The sequence below is a fragment of the Ranitomeya variabilis genome, chromosome 1 (assembly GCF_051348905.1).
Source record: "Ranitomeya variabilis isolate aRanVar5 chromosome 1, aRanVar5.hap1, whole genome shotgun sequence".
Lineage (NCBI taxonomy): Eukaryota > Metazoa > Chordata > Amphibia > Anura > Dendrobatidae > Ranitomeya > Ranitomeya variabilis.
This window is the reverse complement of record NC_135232.1, coordinates 1,095,675,537-1,095,696,382: the sequence shown is the minus strand read 5'-3', so window position 1 is coordinate 1,095,696,382 and position 20,846 is coordinate 1,095,675,537. Positions and strand designations below refer to the sequence as shown.

General features: G+C 41.1%; 1 protein-coding gene across 2 annotated transcripts in view; it reads right to left on the bottom strand.

Annotated features, from left to right (window-relative positions):
- Nucleotides 1-206: 206 nt before the first annotated feature.
- DOK7 (docking protein 7) overlaps nucleotides 207-20,846 on the bottom strand; it is a 197,372-nt gene continuing 176,732 nt past the window's right edge. Inside the window, exons 10-11 of one of the 2 annotated variants that reach the window (XM_077280060.1) lie at nucleotides 15,774-15,926; nucleotides 207-1,101 (exon numbers count right to left, since the gene is read on the bottom strand). In XM_077280060.1, the coding sequence (XP_077136175.1) occupies nucleotides 965-1,101; nucleotides 15,774-15,926 (290 nt within the window). In that variant the 3' untranslated portion in view covers nucleotides 207-964. The remainder of the gene's footprint in view (nucleotides 1,102-15,773; nucleotides 15,927-20,846) is intronic. The other variant, XM_077280061.1, reaches the window with a different exon arrangement.

The window sequence follows — 20,846 nt, the reverse complement described above, 5'->3', positions numbered from 1 at the left end:
AGCCATGGCCGGGTCCTGCGCATCCGTCCCCTATCGGTTTGAAGCCACTGCAGAATTGACGGAGCTGTGTTGTGTAACTCAGTAACTGAGCAGTTCTTTCCGCCGCCAACAACACCTGAAACAGCTGATCAGCAGGGGGTCCCGGGTGTCGCACCTCCACTGATCAGAAATTGATGACCTATTCTAGGGATAGGTCATCAATGTTAAAATAATGGACAACCTCCTAATATTACACCACTAGGTATAGATACAGTAGAAATGTATGGGTGACGTGCTTCAGCTTTATGTAGAATTTCTAAAAGTCACAATCTACTACAATATAAAAACCACGCTGTGACAATCCATACAGGAAGCATAAAGCCTTTACAATGTCTAAACCCTATGTAATAACCTACATCCATTTTTAAACTGGAATTTTCCTTTATTGAAAACAGCAAAACTAAAGTCATTTGTGTTTTGCTTTGTAAATAACAACAACAAAAAAGTCCTATGTGTAAGACAGTAAAACTGAAGAGGTATGTTGCAGAAAACCTTCATGTATAAAATGATATGCAAATAAAATTAAATAATAATAATACTAAGTAACAGGAAGAAATAAATACCTAGATTTCCTACGCATACAAAACTATATGACATTTTCAAGGAAGGAAGAAAAAAAATCATTGTGAATATACAGGTATTTATAGATCATTTTTGTTTCATTCCACCTCAAGATTTAAAGGGCACCACTATGACCAGACACGTCAGACTGTTATGTCTCCAAGAGGCAATATCAGTTTTGGAATGACCCTTGTTCCATCGAGCAACATGTAATCCAGTCCTTTAAAAAAAAGTCACACCGGGCCGACCATCTGACTCGAAAAAAGTCCCAGTAGTTCATCAAGCTCAATGGACCTTAACGAGTCACATAAGTTTGCACCCAAGAATTAGAACCAACGGCTTTTCGATCACATGCAAAGATCGATCATTGCTGATTTCCTTTCCTTTTCTGCTCCAGCTCTTGTAAACGTTCTTCTCTGGACTGAGCATGCTGGGACCCAACTTTGTGTGCCGTCTCCGTTGCGGCAATGTCTATCTGAGCGTATCTGGTAGCACCACCTCCTGAAAAAAAGAAAAGACAAAATTCAGGCCTGTAGGTGTTTTTTTCCTTTATTTTAAGTTGTGATGCAAATATTTTATTGGAACATTCTTCTTATGGAAATGTCTATTGATATTTGTTGTGAGTGATCTTTGAATAAGTTTCCTAAAACTATTTGCACATGACTTCTTTTTTCAGATGGATTCCGCCTGAAAAACCTTTGAAAAAAAACTTATGACCTGACCATTCCTTAGGACTTTTCCATCTGGAAGATGTTCTGAACTTTACAATACAAGTATACAAGTCACTGGGAAAGCTCAAAAGATGCCTGGATGTTTTTGAGAATTTTTGCCATCATTTGTGCTTAAAAAAAAAAAAGCTAAGGGTTTCTTATACCAAAAAACGATCGTATAACAGATGTAAAAAAAAAAAAAAATGGAAAATCCTCCAAAAACTGCCAAAAACATAGGAAAAACGATCAGGCAGCAACTGAAAAAATGACAAAAAAAAAGCTTCAGGAAAAGTTTCCTAAAACAGCTTCTGCTCTTCTGCTTAAAAAAATTTGTCAGGTTCGCTTCAGTTTAAAAGACGTTGTGTGCACATAGCTCAATTATCTTTTGAGCCTTCCCGTTGACTTCTATTAAAAACTATAGAGCGGAAATGAAGAATGAACCGCTCATTTCTTTAAACCACTTAGCATCTTTGGAATCCTGAAATGCGGCTCAAAAGATAGAACATATGACCAGTAAGTCATTTTTACATAGAGATGAATATGTTCATTTTTCAGGTGGTTTTTGGATTTGAATCCCCCTGAGAAAGCTGTTGTGTGCACATACCCTAAAGTGGATTTCACTTGAAAAGTGTCAGATTTCTCCACCGCTAATAAAATTGTGATTCCACCCTAAGGTTATGTGCACGCACAGTTTTTTGAGGCTTTATCGGAGTATAAACTGAGTGGAAACTCTACAAATCCTCTTCAAAAACTCAAAGTTCCTCGAAAACTGGTTAGTTTTTGCTCTTAATTTTCTCCTGTGAGCATGAGCACTTATTGTTTTACCACAATTCTTTACTAATAATCTTTTTCTGATGCAAAGCCTCACATCCTAAAACCACCGATTAGGACCAACTCCTTTTCCCGCAAACCTTTATATCAATCCGGTCAGCTCCTTCTGTTCTGTAACATGCTGCGTAAAGATCAGACTTCTTGTACAAGGTGGCGGGTTCCCTTTAAATGATACACATCTGTTTGCTTACAGTCATTAATAAAAGGAGCTTATGGCACCACCCCAGGGTTTTGTTTTTTTATATTGCACCGCTGGAGTGGTGCTTTAAACATAATTCCCCTGCCGCCTGTCTCATACTCACCTGGCGTTTTCATATGTTTTCACCGCCGCTCACGTCGGTCTCCGGTGAAAAGTGACCTGACACGCAGCTCTGGTGTTTTATGGAGGTACACGGAGGTCACTTTTCAATACAAATCTATGAGATCCTTGTTCTGGCACCATTCCACATTCCAGCTCTCATAGACTTGTATTTAGAGCCTGTGATGTCCAGCCTGTCGGAAGCTACTGTCACAAGATGGTGTCGTGGGATCGGAGTGGCAGTGAAAAACGGGGAAGACGCCGGATTGTGAGTATATGACCAGGGGCAGAAGACTTAGATTTAAAGCGCCACTCCAGCACTAAAAAAAAAGTGCTGAAGTGGCGCTTTAAATCTTTTTCTCTGGTGAAGATTTGGAGTTTTGTATCAGAAAAATAAATGTATAACTGCTCTAAGCTTTGTTTCACACACAGTTTTTTTTAAGCAAAAGCAACAGGTAGATCCAAATGGATTGGAAAATACAGAGAACATATGTTCCTCCTTCTTGATGGCATTTAAAAAACAGAAAATTATAAACCACACTAAAAATATACTGAGGAAATAAGTGAGAAATAAAAGATCCCTGGGGAACCTTAATTATTAGACTTTGACGCCGGCATTTCTAGAAATAAACTTTTCTTTTATATGCTCCAATGTGTGAATTTCTACCATTTTTAACTAAAAATGCTCAAAAAAGTTAGAGAAATAAGTAGCAGAATTTCTTACAATGTATAAAAAAAAGATCCATTAGATTTGTCTGCCTGCGGGTTGTGAAAAGTAAACGAGAGTGGGAAAAAGGGAAGTGAGACATTTTTAGAACTTGAATAACTTATTTACAAGAACAATTCTTTGGGGGGGAAAAAAACTTTAATAAATGCTTAATTTACTAGCAGAAAGTTACAATCCGAAATCAATACCAGTAATTTACTTTCCTTAATATATAAAGCAGGGGAAACTTTGTTTAGTTTTTTTAGATAGTAGTTACCTTATTGCTGTAGAGTTGAGAGATTTCTTTTAGATATGGAAAAACTCTGTGGAGACTTTTTATCCCCGATAGGACACTTTTATCCCCATTATAAAATGGGGCGATAGGTCAAATGCCCAACCACTACTGCATTCATTTTACTAAGGGCCGCTGGAAAAAGACAAGTGCAGCCCTTAGTAGTCCATAGGGAACGAATAAGAGTAGCATCGACTTTATGTACTGATGCTTCATTCTTCTAAGGGATAAAAGATTTCCATTTTGCCGATTGGTGCTTGTACCTAACCTGTGGATAGGTGATAACTTGTTTTCACCGGTCAACCCCTTTAAGCACTTATGCTACTGATCCATTAGAAATATCTATTTTGTAAAATGTTATATATGATCTTGACATATAGGTAGGAAAGTGTTCCATAATTAGCAGTTCTTCGTTGTTTTATTACTCCAGCCAAGCAACTTAGTTAGCACAGTCTTCTCCGATGGTATCCTTGTTGCTCCTGCTCAGAGAATGGCTGCTGATGGTGAGACCTGGGATGTGTCACATCCATGAGGATCCATGGGATCACACTGAGCATGTGCAAATGCACAAGTGCCCGAAAAAAATATAGCGCATGCGCAGTCTGACTCCAAAACAATAATAATAAAAAATGTGAGAGTTCTCAGTGATACTTTTTATGACTAACTGAAAAGGTGATGACAAGTAGCAAGCTTTCCGGAGTTCTCCAGTCTCTTCCTATAAAGTCTGACTCATAGTTACATAGGTTGAAAAAAGACCTAGGTCCATCAAGTTCAACCTTCCTCCATAAGCTTTGCATGAGAATACTTATTTGGCACATCCATCAGTAAACTCGGGCCACCCTTTCGGAATCACAGTAGAAATTGACTAGTTTTCTGGATGTCCATGACCCGCACAAGCGCAAATGACAACTTGCTGTCAATCTATCATCTGCACTTGTACAATTCCATGAATATTGCACAAGTTTACTGATAGACTTTGTGCATTACAAGCCACCATCAGCAACGTCTCGGTAAGGGCTATTTTCTTTTAGAGGAGGAGACTTCGCTAACTTGGTGGCTTGGCTTGAAAGAGTTAAAAAAAACAACTGAGAAATACTTACACATCTACATGGAAATCGTAAAGCGATTGTCCACTTTAGTCTGCTCAGCCGAAGCGGACACCTCCTTTCCCTAATGTACAGCTAAACGGCAGTTCATGTAGCTCACTCAGATATTTTAGGGTTACATGGAAACTTTTGGCCACACAACGGTCATGGTAATATCATGTTTTTAAAGTTTCTCTTTTGGGGGAAAAAAAAGTGAAAAAAATTAATACTAGAATTCCCACACATAATTCTTGCTTTTCTCGCAGTTGGCTTCAACTTTTTCGCTTTTAGGGAAGGGTTAGGATGCATGAGAGTAGTGGTAACTCACAATTTAATGAATAAGTTGAATTGAGTCTCAAGTCCAATGAGGTTCTGAGGTTTAGTAGACTTTTGACCTTTCATTATGCTGATCACAGCGTGTCTCATAAATGGGATCTATAGTGATCATACGTAATCATTGGGGAAACCTGGCAGCAAGTGTTCAATTACCCCGCAGCGCCATCACAGGGGAGATGAGAAATTACACAATTCCTCTTATTAAATTGAATGGGCCTCCATATTCTTTTTTCTATTTATTGGGAAAAAAACTTAAATTTGTAAACCCCAAAGATAGTTTTGTGTTGCCATTTCTGATACCTGTAAGGTTTTTACTTTTCCATCAATGTAGCTGAATAAGGGTTTGTTTTTTTGAGGGCTTAAACTGATGTTTTCATTGATACCATTTTAGGGTACGTACAGAGTTATGTTCACCTTTTATTAGTGATGAGCGAGTATGCTCGTTGCTCGGGTTTTCTCGAGCACGCTCGGGTGTCCTCCGAGTATTTGTTAGTGTTCGGAGATTTAGTTTTCATCGCAGCAGCTGAATGATTTACAGCTACTAGCCAGGCTGAGTACATGTGGGGGTTGCCTGGTTGCTAGGGAATCCCCACATGTAATCAAGCAGGCTAGTAGCTGTAAATCATTCAGCTGCTGCGATGAAAACTAAATCTCCGAGCAGTCATAAATACTCAGAGGTCACCCGAGCGTGATCGGGAAAACCCGAGCAACGAGTATACTCACTCATCACTTTTTATTGTTTTTTTTAAGGGAGGAGTAGAGACCAAAAAAACTCAATTTTGGCATTTTGATTTTTTATATATTCTTGCTACAGTGTTTACAAGTCCGGTTAATTACTTTTATATTTTGATAGATCAAGCTTTTATGAACACGTCAATACTGCATATGTGAATTTTTTATTAATTTTGCTCTTTTTAATGGGGGAAAAGGAGGTTAATTTGAATTTTTATATTTTTTCTATGATTAAACTTTTTTTTTTACTTTATTTGTTGTTCCCTCTTAGCGGTTGTCCTATAATCCGATCACTTGTACTATATGCTGCATAGCAAGAATTGCAGTATACAGTGTAAATCTTGGTCTCCTTACAAGCTTAGGCCCCTGCTGGCAAAGTAACCCTTTGGTGCCCCGTGTTGCTGTCGTAGAGCGCCGATGGGATCCTTCAAGCATTCGCACCGTTTGTGACGTCATTTAGATGACGCTATCAGAGCCAGATGCCAGCATCAGCTGCAAAAACAGGGGGCTCATGACCTGAGTCCCCTCCAAACACGGTCTCCCTAACATGAACGTACAGTTACGTCCATAGGCACAAAGGGGTTAAGATGAGAACTCTCTTTACTAAGGGCTTTCCAAGACTAGAAGAAAGATGTCTCTAGTATTGCAGCTTAGCTGACGAACCCTACCATGTACTAGCTCCTTCTACAAAAATTGTAACCTTTTCTTTTGGAACCCTTCACGCCCTTCATTCCATAAGCATGGTATTTAAGAACACACTTAACATTCCATTTAAGAAAATTTGTTAAAGTTTTGCTCTAGTAGAGAGTTTAAACTTCTGGAAAAACTTTGATGTGGATAAAGCTCGTATCCCCCTTAGGTAAGAGCAACTACAAAATGAGACAAGTTCTCAGCTTCTCTAAAATGTCTCTAATTTCCTTCCCTCATCAGTACACTTGTGCCATGTTAGAAGGCGTTAATTATAAACAGCTCCAACTCGAGAAAATAAAAAAATATTCATTAGAACTTGGAAGGAAATGTAGGCAGCTCGGGAAACCGGGGCGACTCGGCCAAAGGAGAAGACGTTCAATCTTTATTAATTTTCAGGTCTTAATTATAATGATTAGAGAATAAATAAACACTATTTCTCATCCCTGTGCCAAGCATTACCCTTCGTTATGCCGACGATAACATGTCATCAGTCTTAGTTAGATAAATCTCGCCTTGTAAATACGTGGGTGACAGGAAATGAAAGGTGAACGCTAATGCGCCCCGGCTGGTTGGTTACAAATATTTGTCTCTTTCAGATGGGTGAATAGTGTCGAAAAAATGTTTAATGGACGTATTTGCAGTCGTTCTTTCCATCTATATCAGTGTTTCCCAAACTCCAGTCCTCACTGCCCCCAACAGATCATGTTCAGGATTTCCTTAGTATTGCACTACTTGTTTGTAGCAAGGCCACGCACGTCTAGTCGGCAGGTGACCTGTATATGTGAGGTCATGCGCTTGTCCGCCTCTTTAGAATCCTCACAGAGCACATGTGTGCAATTTGAGTATTCACAAGTCTGCAGTTACATAGAGTGACTGCAGACTTGGACCCCACGGCCGGACAATCCTTTAATGCGTATGGATCCTTTTATAGTAAGTCTTCCAAACCTATTTTAGAAGCAATTAGGTCAAGGATGCCATTGACTTCTATAGGGTGAGCAAATGACTGGTGTGGTGTGTTAGACATCCTAGTCGCCTGCTCTTCTGGCAGCAAAGTGTCATAGCGGGATATTTTTGAGCTGTATGAGGAAACGTTCCCACGATGAGCTGTTGGTGAGTTTTTGACATTGCACCATTTCTGCACCTATTATTTAAATTAGGTTATTGGCGTTTTTTCATTGCAATTTGGGGTGCGTTTTATCATTTGACGCTGCGCTTTTCGTCTCTGGTCTGTCATTCTTTAACTATAACTGCCTTGTTCTTGAAACTTTTTGGTATTTTGTTTTCACTGAACTCTATTGAGATAAGTAGGTGCAGATTATATGCGTTTTTGATGTGGAAACGCACTAAAAACGCATGTGCGTTTCTTACCTGCGGATTTTCTGCATCTAATGCAAGTCTATGGGGGATAATATCTGCAAGGGAAATTGGAGAGAAGAGATTTCGGAGGCGCTAGTTCCCTCTTGTGGAAGGAATCCCAAATGGACATCAGATGTGGAACATGCCTCCGGGAAATGATCGGGGTAGTGATGATAACACTTCCGTGCTTGTAAAATTATATTTATTCTAAAAATCCATTGCCAGTAATGATTTTTGCATGCTGGTTGCAAGAAAAATAGCATGATACACCTGAGGAAGGCCCTTTTCAGAGCAGAAACGCGTTATAGATTTTATACGTTTTTTCATGCCATTTTTCTCATAACCAATATGCAAAAATCATTACTGGCAATGGATTTTTAGAATAAATATAATTTGACAAGCTCGGAAGTGTTATCATCATTACCCCAAACATTTCCCAGAGGTATGTTCCACATCTGATGTCCATTTGTGATTCCTTCCACGAAAAGGAAGGGCCTCCAAAATCTCTTCCTTCACATTTCCTCTTGGAGTCGTGAATAGAACAGGATTAACACAACTCCACGCAATTCGGATGGGCGGCAAGCCATGAGGTTGGATCCCAATTATTATCAAATTATGGCATAGCGTTGAGCCTATCTTGCATAACCACCACAGTTGAGCACATATATATTCAGCATGTATCGCCATTTTTATGTCATTTATTGCGCTTAGGTAGCGCTCTCTTGTTTTCTCTCTCCTTTCTTCAGCCTCCTGCAAAATTCTCATATACACACGAGAAATTGGCATGCTGCGGATTTGAAAAACTTTGAAGAGAAGGAATATAAACCAGCTCACCCATGATGCTAAGCTGAGTTTCGGGAGCATGGACCTGCTGTGTCCAGGCGTGTAGAATCCAAAAGAAAAAAATGTCCAGCTTCACCGAATCCGTGAAAAAAAGTTTTCTTTATTCACAAACTTAAACATGGAGGATACAAACTTCAGCACACACCATATGGGTAAGGATCTCAATGCGTTTCTGGAGACTAAGCTCGTTGAGATTCTTACCCATATAGTGTGTGCTGAAGTTTGTATCCTCAATGTTTAAGTTTGTGAATACAGAAAACTTTTTTTCACTGATTCGGTGAAGCTGGACATTTTTTTCTTTTGGATTTGAAAAACGCATCATAGTTTCCACCTACCTGGATGTTGTGCGCGGCGCTTTTTTTCCCGGCTCAAAACAGTCACAGAAGGCTCCTGGTGGGGATTCAGTTGCCTCTGCTGACACAACGGGGCCTGACGTCCTTTGTCATTCTGATTGACAGTTGTCTCCCCCCGTTTGGTAGTGGGAACTGGGCTGTCAATCAAAATGACGTTGGAAGTCGCATCATGTCAACAGAGCAGAGTGGAAAAGAAGCCTCCACTCTGTCGATGTGACATCAACAGAGGCAGCCGAATCCCCGGCAGGAGCGTCTGTGTCGGGCAAGAACAACAACTACCTGCCTGTTAGTGCTTAGGCACATTTTTTGCTTTTCATAAAGTCCCGGATAGCCCCATCAAATATTTTGCTGCAGACATTTCTGCATCAAAAACATGTCTACAGGCGGGAAAAAGCTCTGCATAAAAAGCACTTGTTTTTGAAATTGCTTCAAATCTGCAATGAAAAAATTAGCGACATTTGCATGAGATTTCCAAAACCTCATTCATTTTGCTGGCACAGTAAAATGCTGTGTTTTTTATGGCAAAAATGCATGTAAAAAGTGGGGAATAAAATGCATAAAAAATGCAACCCTAAAGGATTCAACGCACAGTATTTACTTTCTGCAGATGTCTTCTCCATGTTGAGATCATTGACCTGTATATAATCTTTTCTTTAGAGTAAGGCTACATTCCCAAGCTGTGTTTTTTATACTGTGTATTTTCGAGAAAAAAAATGCAAATATCCTATTTTACTTAATTGGAGCAGAAATGGTGGAAAAAATTTGCAACATCAAAAACACAAAAGCTCATTGTGGGAACGTAGCCTTAGCGCATCAAAACTACATCATCGCTACTACAGGTCTGAATGATGCAATAAAAATGAGGGCAAACTAGATCCAAAGAGGGCTTGGTATTTGTCTCCCCCGCCACATTGTTTCCATGACCTTTGGACCAATTCACAAATAGTCCGGTACCGGTATTCACCAACCACATGGGTATAGGCCCAACCAAGGCTGGGACCCTTCTCTCCAAGGGCCCAGTAGCCTTAAAAATGAGCAATTTTCTTTAAAAAAAAGTATATTAGAGAATTTATATGACCTAAATATTTTCCCTGTAGTCTTGGGACATCCTGAATGACCGAACCTGTAAGAAACTGCGTGATATGAGAAACAGCCTTTAGAGTCAAAGGGTAATGCACTGGTTAAAACGGGTTAATTCCGCAACACATGTTATCATGCAAGTATGGATATTAAATGCATACATTAGAACATGCATATTTATGTCTGTAAATCTTATTTTAATGAGCTTTCGTCTTTCTGCACATAATTGACTTTAAGTGAAACTCACACTCTCCGCTGACTTTATAGCTCTCTTCAAAGGTCAAGGTCTATATAACAAACCATCTGATTAATGAGCACTCCTTCATCTGCATAATCTGTCAATTTTAATGGCTCTACTAACAAAAAAGCACAGCGGGAATCCTGTTAATAGATTTCCTCATTGTATTATGCAACGGATCAGAGTAACAACTGATGTGTGGATTGTTTTATGCTCTGAATACTCCTTGTAGACGTGTTATCTAGAGTTGTTAGTTTGTCAGTCCAAAAGGATAATTTCTAGTTTTTTGGGATCTTGTGTAATCATGTTGGAAATGTGACGCAACGTAATGAGCTGTGAAGCACAAAAACCAACATAATTTTTCAGCGGCTCTTCTGGAATACAGCATTGGAATAAATCTTCAATCAACAGCTTGAAGTGTCTGAGGTGCTCCAGCGATTGGATCTGAGAGAGTTCTCCTTTAGGATCCCCATCTCTTGGTCAGAAGGTCCATTCCGACCTGCATTACCCAGACAAACCCCATGTAAAAGGTTACCTTGAGTTCTTCAATGGCTACAATTGCAAAATTCTTGTGAAAACTGACAACTCTGCAATCTACCTCTTCGTCAAACTCCTCTTTGTTCTCTGGAATGCAGAATTTTATTAACTTTATAGTGAATAGCTCAATGCGTAGCTTACCGGTCGCACTGCTTTTCCGGGAATGCATGGATTGTATTTTTATAGTGTATAGTGATGGTCACTCTGTGACTACCTAAGTCAGGACCATGCATCATTTGCAGGTTCTATGCTTTACAGCCTGCTCCTGCCACTCTCAAGCTGGCTGGATCACTAGAAGCTGGCTGGATCGCTAGAAGTTGTCTGGATCACTAGAAGCTGGCTGGATTGCTAGAAACTGTCTGGATCGCTAAACGCTGGCTGAATCGCTAGAAGCTGGCTGAATCGCTAGAAGTTGGCTGGATCGTTAGAAGCTACCTGGATCACTAGAAGCTACCTGAATTTCTAGAAGCTGGCTGGATCTCTAGAAGCTGGCTGGATCTCTAGAAACTGGCTGGATCGCTAGAAGCTGGCTGTATTGCTAGTAGCTGGCTAGATCCCTTGAAGCTGGCTGGATCTCTAGATGCTGGCTGGATTGCTAGAAGCTGGCTGGATCACCAGAAGCTGGCTGGATCACTAGAAGCTGGCTGGATCGCCCTCGTTTTCTAACCACTGCCTCTGTTCAGGGTGCTTGGAGCACCCTTGGCTAGGCCAGGTTTTGCATGCCACCGCCTCATTCACCGGTGAGTCACAGCACTGGTTAGGGTATCGTCAGACAGCCATATAAATCGAACCGAGATTGGAAGATAATGCATGGACTGGCTGGCGGCTTCCCCAACCCAAACGTGACAGCTGCATAGAAATACATGAAGCTGTCAAGTTCTGATCGGGAGAGTGGCCAGCCAGTTCATGCACGGCCATCTGACTGTGCCCTTAGCTTGAGCTTTCTCTGCAGGCAGTACTCACTCCTGGCAGGCCAGTAATGTCAATAATCAGTGAAGGAGGTAAGGAATATGAAGCCACTAGGCGAAACAACACACTGAGCCTCTTGACCATGTCAGGGGTGCATCAAACAGTCTGATTATCTGACTAACGGTGCAGTCAGACGGCCATATAACAAGGACGACAATCGCCTTGCAATGCTCAGACTGGCTGATGGCTCTCCTGACCCGGGTGTCATAGCATGTATTTCAGTACAGCTGTCACACTCGGGTCAGGAGAACCGCTGGCCATTTCGAGCATTGCGATACGATCAATATCTGTGTTAGCCTAGTTTCACACTAGCGTTCAGCAGGGCTGCGTACTACCGTGAAGCCCCGCCCACTGCCGCGCCTCTTCCTTCAGCTCCGCCTACATCTGCACGCGTCCTGCATACCCTATCTGTAACATTGGGTACGCAGGCCATGCGGATGTATGCGGATGCCTCCGCATGTGTCCTTTTGACGCTGCGCCGACCTGCATCGAACGCAACATGTTGCATTTTGTTGCGGTTGGCGCAGTGTCAAAATGACACATGCGGAGGCATCCGCATACATCCGTGTGGCCTGCGTACCCAATGTTAAAGATAGGTATGCAGGACGCGTGCAGACGTAGGTGGAGCTGAAGGAAGAGGTGCGGCAGTGGGCGGGGCTCCACGAAAGAAGTACTCAGCCCTGCTGAACGCTAGTGTGAAACTATCCTTACACAGCCATCTGACTGCGCCCTAAACCACAGTTTCTGCAGAACAGCAGCAGCGATTACAACACTAAAGGTGCCAATTTTATAGGGGCAATTTCCCCTAATAAGCTATTTGCTGAGTTTATACCATCAGCATGGGGGCTCAGACTATTTATGTAACATGGATGGACATTGACAACAAAGGGCCCCTGTACAAGAAGTGTGTTTGGACCCCTACAGCAGTTATTCCTATTTTATACATGTCATTTACACGACATATTATATGTTGCTCACAGGGCACACGTTAGACACATGCCACACATACTCGTTCCCTTATTACACAAGTATATCACTTAGACTTTCAGCACCTGCTGTACTCGCCAATGATACATTAGACACATTCCACACACAGACCGCTCACGTTAGAACCTTGGATCACACGTCACTCATGCTTTACATTCTACTTGCAGCCACATTATTCATATACAGTGGATATTAAAAGTCTACACACCGCTATTGAAATGTCAGGTTTTTGTCAAGTAAAAAAATAATTCCAAGAAGAATCATTTCAGAACTTCCCACCTTTAATGTCACCCATCTGTACAATTCAATTGAAAAATAAAGTAAAATCTTTTTTGGGGTTGAAAAATAAAAATAAAGAATTAATATAATGCTGTTGCATAAATTTGCACACCCTTACATTAATACGTTATTTAAATACTCTCTGAGTTTATCACAGTACTCAGTCTTTTTGGGGTAGGACTCTATCAGCATAGCACTTCTAGAATTACCAATCTTTGCCCAATTTCTCTTGCAGTAGCTCCAAATCTGTCAAATTGCAAGAGCATCTCCTGTACACAGTACCCTCCTCAGTTCATTCACAGATTTTCAATTAGATTCAGGTCTGGGATCTGGCTGAGCCATTCTAAAACTTTGATCTTCTACTGGCTTGGGTTGTTGTCTTGTTGAAAGGTGAAATTCCTCTTCATCTTCGCCTTTTTAGCAGATGCCTGAAAGTTTTGTGCAAAACTGACTGATATTTAGAATCATTCATAACTACCTCCACTTTGACTAAAGCCCCAGTTGCAGATGCCAAAAACAGCCCCAAAGCTTGTGCTGCCTCCTCCATGCTTCACTATGTGTATGGTGTTCTTTTGGTAATACACAGTGTTTGCTTTGCTCTAATCATACCATTTGGACTTCTGACCAAAAAGTTCAGCCTTGATCTCATCAGACCATAACACGTATTCCCACATGCTTTTGACAGACTTGGATGTAGGTTGTGGCAAAACATAGCCAGACTTGGATGGGTTTTTTTTTAAGAAAAGGCTTCCATCTTGCCACCCTACCTCACAGGCCAGGCATATGAAGAATAGGGAAGATTGTTGTCATATGAAGTACACAAACAGTACTTTCCAGAAATTCCTGCAGCTCCTGTAATGTTGTTGTTGCCTCCTGGACCAAGTTTACGCTTTTCTTTTCATAAATTTTTGAGGGATATCCAGTTCTAGGTAATTTCAGTGTTGTGCCATATTTACACCACTTCTTGATGATCATCTTCACAGTGCTCCATGGTGTATGTAATGCCTTGGAAATTTCTTTGTACTCTTTGCCTGACTGATAACTTTCAACAATGAGATACCTTTGCTTTGTTGTAAGCTGTTTACAGGTAAAAAAAAAATGCCAGGAAACTCCTACTAGAACAGCTAAACTTTTTATAGGGTTAATCAGAATCACTGTAAATGACTACCACTGTGCACTGACTACCATGTAACATGAGTGTAAATGTGATTGGCTAATTCTGAACACAAACATATCCCCAATTATAAGAGGGTGTTTACACTTATGCAGCCATATAATTTTAGTGTTATTTTTACTGAAGCACTCAAAATGATTTCAGTTTGTTTCTCAATGGATTTGTCCAAATTATTGGTGACATTAAAGGTGGAAAAAGTTCTAAAATGATTCTTCTTGGTATGACTTTTTTCCATGTCAAAAACCTGACATTTTTCCATGGATGTTTAGATGTTTTCTGTATAATGTATAGATACATGGCACACAGATTGCACCTATTAAATGAGATACAGCTCTCACTAACTATACTTAATATATACATGTGTTATAGAGCTCACTTATTGGATAAATGCCAAGCAGCTGTCGGTTATTAGATAAATGCCACACAGTGCTCATTCACAAACCATTTCTAAAATGTCAGTGCAGTCTAAGCAGGTTTCAGGAGATCATGTAGCTGTAGAGTGGTGAGCCGGCTGTCAGACAAAGCCAGGCTCTCCACAAAGAAGACAAATATGGTTTATTACCATGTCTGTCTTCCTAATCACACCAGTGAGCAAGCACTGACATTGCTTCCTCCGCCGGACCCAGTGATCATGTGATCTCCAGATGTAGGGAGAGAGCAGGTGCTAATGTGTCCATGGAGTAAAAGTCAGCTTTGTTATTCAGCCAGGAGGCTGAATTTCCATTTTAACTATAGCTAATACACCATCCCCAGCTGCAGGGAAAATCAACAATAAAAAGAATATGATTAAATGCCCCTCAAATGTCATTTAAGACCTTGGGGGGGTGCAGTATATGAAATAAATGAGAAAAATATATAAGGCAAGGAAAAAAATCATGCATACACGTCACTCACATGTTACGTTCTTCACACACTACACTTTATGATTTACAAACACCACATGTGAAATTTGTTTGAAATCTGCCAATTTGCATACTATGTATGTTATCATGTTTATGCAACCCTAATCACATGCAAATATAAACTGAGGGAAAAAATCTACAGGAATAAGGGTATGTTCATACATGGTGTTTTTGTCGTGCTTTTTTTGACAAGTTTTAAGAGGGTTTTTTTCCCAGCGTTTTTACTTGTGTTTTTACCTACTCATTTGGGTAACATAATGCAGCACGTGCATGAGATTTGTGAGATTTGACACATTTAACTGGTTATGCTGGAACTGTAAAACTCTGCATATTTTATGCACCAAATATGATGCCTACAGTAAGCAGGAAAAGCATCATGTGTGAACATACCCTAAGTGGCATGCTACTTATTCCTACAGATTCTGGGAATTAGTCCATTGTGGAATAGTCCCGTTGAACCAGCTAATCTTCATAAGGATAAAAAACCCAAATTTTAGGGTTGGGTCTATAAAGTAGAACTTTGGGATTTCCTGTCTACTGTGTTAGAATTTCTTCAGACTTTGGACTTACTATTTAGGTTTTGACTTAATGTAACTGATATAGAATAGAGAAGGCCAGGGGTTATTGCGGAAATGGCCCGAGTGCACCACATGTGGCGCAGTTAGGTAGCCCTCCAGTATTCTGTATCTTCCCCTGATGATGAAGAAGGTTAACAATTAGTCATTGTCATGGAGACACGTGAAGGATCTGCTCGGATGAGAGTGATGGGTGTTACCTCTTATTCCTGTACTAGGATCTTGAAGTTCTAATGCCATGTAATGGAGCTGTTTCTTTGATGTAGGGCTGATAGGAATATTTACATAAGTTGCTGTCTCACTGCGAAGGCGGTCAGAAACCAGTGGCTCGGCTGGATAACCTCCTGCCCCTGCTGACCAGATGAAGCAGACATATTCTCATTAATTCATGCTTGAGCATTTGTAGCTCACACCAGCGAATGTTAGTGATGAGGACGAGAAACACTACAGCACAGGCTGCAAGACTTCTTACACATCTAATATACCTTTGGCATATAGTAAAATATATTCCGTAGCACCATGTCACCATAGTCATACATAGTGAAATTTTCGGTCACAGTCATATATTCCACCTGGTGTGAGTTTGAGTTTTCCATCTATCACTTACATTTTTTGCTTTCCAGTTTCGCTATAATTGACTATAAGACAAATGCCTTTGGGCAAGATCAGTAAACTAGGCACAGATCAAATAATTTACTTATCACCAGTGTTGACTTCTGGTTTCTTGGATCTGCCAGTGGAGATGATCCTCGCCTCCAAGGAACATATCCACATTTAATTTCCTTATAACCTTTGTTCTTGTTATACACATGTTATGTCATCAGCAAGAACTAATAGTTTATTTGTGATCATCGAAATAAAAAATAGACCCTAGTGCCAAGTGATTGTCTCCAAGGTTCTCTCCAAATGGAGTTGTCTTCTGCTGGTCCATTATTATGGCAGAGTCTGGACCCACTGATCCTCTAGTATACATGTGGGATAGTCTATCCCTTCATCCCACTGACCTTTGTGAGATCTCTTACCAAGAAGGTATTCCATTTTCGATAAGATCATTGCCTTTAGTTCCTACAATATGTGCAAATTATATATTACTGGGTCCAACAGAAATGCTTTTGCTAGACCGATCATTAAACTTGGACATAAACATTTGCAGGATTCTGGTTCAGCAGCCACGTTGTTTGTTCTGGGCCATTGAACCAAAGCTCCGAGAATCTCCTACTCCCCACGACATCCTTGGTGCCCCTTCTAAGTAGTGATCCCTGAAGATGCCGTGATGTTGTGGTGTGATGCAAGCATGACATCTCAGGTGCTTACTAATCAGAAGCGTACCTTTTTGCTCAACTTTAATATTCATATATACAATGGGGTATTGATATATAGTTGGTCTAGCCTAGTGAAAAAAATAAGGGCCTAATCACCAAACTGTTTTACGCCAGATTTCTGATGTAAAATACTTTGAAAAGCTTTCCTTTTGGCTTTTTATCGTGGCTTTTGGCTTTTTCACATGGGCAAAGCATGGGTAGGACAGGGTGTGGTGGCACTTGCCTACTGAATTCATCAACAGCTATGCCACTATACATACCCTATGACAGAAAGGTGTCTCTATGCAATAGGGTAGACGGCACACCCTTAGTAGGCGGTATGAATTAGTGTAGGGTGCTAGTTCCTTTGGAGCCATCCATTGAGATCCTATAGATCGGCAAAAATTTAAAGAAGGAACTGCACACCATAAAGACGCGGAGGATTTATTCAGAATATCTCATATCCATAGATCACACAACAGTCAGTATAAAAAATTTAACATTTCTGGTAAATACCCTTCATCAGACGGTAAATACCTTTCATCACAATGCTTGGTCCTGGTTTGCCTTTTTGCTATAGGGAAAACCATCTCACATCCTGTACCTTTCGAATTTTGAGAGCAATTACCACTACGGACCAATCTGATGAAGGGCATTTACCCGAAACTTTAGTTTTTTTTTGTACTGACTGGAGTAGCATTTCTGGCGAGGCGCACCGAGACACACGCCACTGAGAAGATATGCCGCTAAGTGGAATGTTCCTCTTAATGAATTCGGTGCATCTTATCCCATCATGCCCGTTCATGAGAAGTAGAGAGTACAACGCCAATCTTAATAAATTGGCTCCTGCATGTTTTCGAAGTAATTTTAATTTTATTCAACATCATCACCTTTTAACATCTATACGTTTATATATTTTATGCATCAATGAAAAAGTTATTTTAATTTTAAATAAATAAATTAAAAAAAAATGTTATCCCCTTCTACAAAACAACGACTCCACAGCATCAATTTCCATCTCATTTTTTTTTGTAAATTTTGGTCCTTTCATAATTTTTAAGTTTTGAAAAGAGATAATAACCAGATGGCGCCAAAACAGGAGAACAATCTCCTATTCGGGTCCTTTGAGTTTTTACAGGGCAATAAGAGACTTGTGGGCAGCGCATTATCCTGCAACGACAAGAGGCCTTTGGAAAGGTTCCTGCCAAAATTCCAATCTACATCTGACAGGGTTAACTTTTCTTAATCACAATTTTAAATTGGCAGCACCTTTTCTGTTAAAACTCAGCACATTCACTTGTCAAAGTTAATACATCTTTCCATAGCAACGGGATTTATGTGTCTGTTAGAAAGATTCAAGGCCAGCTATGTATCACTGCATTCTCGTACTTGCTAGACCATGTCAGTCTGTAAAAAGACGACATTTTACCTGCAGCATATATTTACTGATTTCCATTAAAAGCATATTCCCAAAATATCTATTTATCCCCTATCTACAGTATAAGGGATAACTTGCGGATCATTGGGATCTGACCTTTGGGACCCCAGCAATATTAAGAATGGGGCTCTGCAACCATGAGAACGGGGCTATGTAGCCCTATCCTTCATTCATTGTCTATGAGGCTGTCGAAAGCAGAGTTCAGCTATATCCATTAGTCCCATAGACAATGAATGGAGCAGAAGCCATGCATGCGCACCACTGCTCCGTTCAGGTCACAAATGAGGAGCACCATTCACGAGATTATTGGGGGTCACAATGAATGGAACACCATCAATCAGAATGTTATTCTCTAAACTTGATTTTTTGGGGGAACTTACCCTTTTGGAAAAGTTGACAGGATGAGGGATTGACTTGTGCTGAAATGCATTTAGGTAAAAAGATTCAGCAATATAGTCATACGGGGTTATCCAGCTATAAAATTGTTATTTAATGTACTTAGAGAAGATCTTTCACCGGATTTCAAAACCAGATTTTAAACCCAAGGTGTACTTATTTTTACATTTTATTTAATGACTGTATAATCCTGATATAAAGAAGAGCATTGTAGAAGTCCAATGAGATCTCAGCAGCATGAAGGACACTGAGGAGCTACCAATCAGACTAGGTGGGAGGAAGATACAGTAGTAGGAAGGAGGAACACTAAGGAGCTACCAATCAGACTAGGTGGGGGAAAGATACAGAAGCAGGAAGGAGGAACACTAAGGAGCTGCCAATCAGACTAGGTGAGGGAAAGATACAGAAGCAGGAAGGAGGAACACTAAGGAGCTACCAATCAGACTAGGTGAGGGAAAGATACAGAAGCAGGAAGGAGGAACACTAAGGAGCTACCAATCAGACTAGGTGGGGAAGATACAGAAGCAGAAAGGAGGAACACTAAGGAGCTGCCAATCACCCTAGGTGGGGAAGATACAGAAGCAGGAAGAGGAACACTAAGGAGCTGCCAATCAGACTAGGTGGGGGAGATACAGAAGCAGAAAGGAGGAACACTAAGGAGCTACCAATCAGACTAGGTGGGGGAGATACAGAAGCAGGAAGGAGGGACACTAAGGAGCTGCCAATCAGACTAGGTGGGAAGATACAGTAGCAGGAAAAAGGAACACTAAGGATCTGCCAATCAGACTAGGTGGGGGCGATACAGAAGCAGGCAGGAGGAACACTAAGGAGCTGTCAATCAGACTAGGTGGGGAGAAGATACAGTAGTAGGAAGGAGGAACACTAAGGAGCTGCCAATCACTAGGTGGGGAAGATACAGAAGCAGAAAGGAGGAACACTAAGGAGCTACTAATCAGACTAGGTGGGGGGAAGATACAGTAGTAGGAAGGAGGAACACTAAGGACCTGCCAATCAGGCTAGGTGAGGAAGATACAGAAGCAGGAAGGACGAACACTAAGGACCTGCCAATCAGACTAGTATAGGGGTTGACATAGTAGTAGAAAGGCGGAACACTAAGGAGCTGCTAATCAGACTAGGTGGGGAAGATACAGTAGCAGGAAGGAGGAAAAATTAGGAGCTACCAATAAGACTAGGTGGGAGGAGATACAGTAGCAGGAAGGAGGAACACTAAGCAAATGCCAATCAGACTTGGTGGGGTGATACAGTAGCAGGAAGGAGGAAGAATAAGGAGCTACCAATCAGACTAGATGGGGTGATACAATAGCAGGAAGGAAGAACACTAATGACCTGCCAAGCAGACTAGGTGGGAGGAGATACAGTAGCAGGAAGGAGGAACACTAAGGAGCTGCTAATCAGACTAGGTGGGGGGAAGATACAGTAGTAGGAAGGAGGAACACTAAGGAGCTACCAATCAAACTAGGTGGGGGTGAGACAGTAGCAGGAAGAAGGAACAATAAGGACCTGCCAATCAGACAAGGTGGGGAAGATACAGAAGCAGGAAGGAAGAACACTAAGGACCTGCCAATCAGACTAGGTGGGAGGAGATACAGTAGTAGGAAGGAAGAACACTAAGGACCTGCCAATCAGACTAGGTGGGGAACATACAGACGCAGGAAGGAGGAACACTAAGGACCTGCCAATCAGACTAGGTGGGGAGAAGATACAGTAGTAGGAAGGAGGAACACTAAGGACCTGCCAATCACACTAGGTGGGGAAGATACAGAAGCAGGAAGGAGGAACACTAAGGAGCTACTAATCAGACTACGTGGGGGGAAGATACAGTAGTAGGAAGGAAGAACACTAAGGAGCTGCAAATCAGACTAGGTGGGAGGAGATACAGTAGTAGGAAGGAGGAACACTAAGGACCTGCCAATCAGATTAGGTGGGGAAGATACAGAAGCAGGAAGGAGGAACACTAAGGACCTGCCAATCAGACTAGGTGGGGAGAAGATACAGAAGCAGGAAGGAGGAACACTAAGGACCTGCCAATCAGACTAGGTTGGGGGTTGACATAGTAGTAGGAAGGCGGAACACTAAGGAGCTGCTAATCAGACTAGGTGGGGAAGATACAGCAGCAG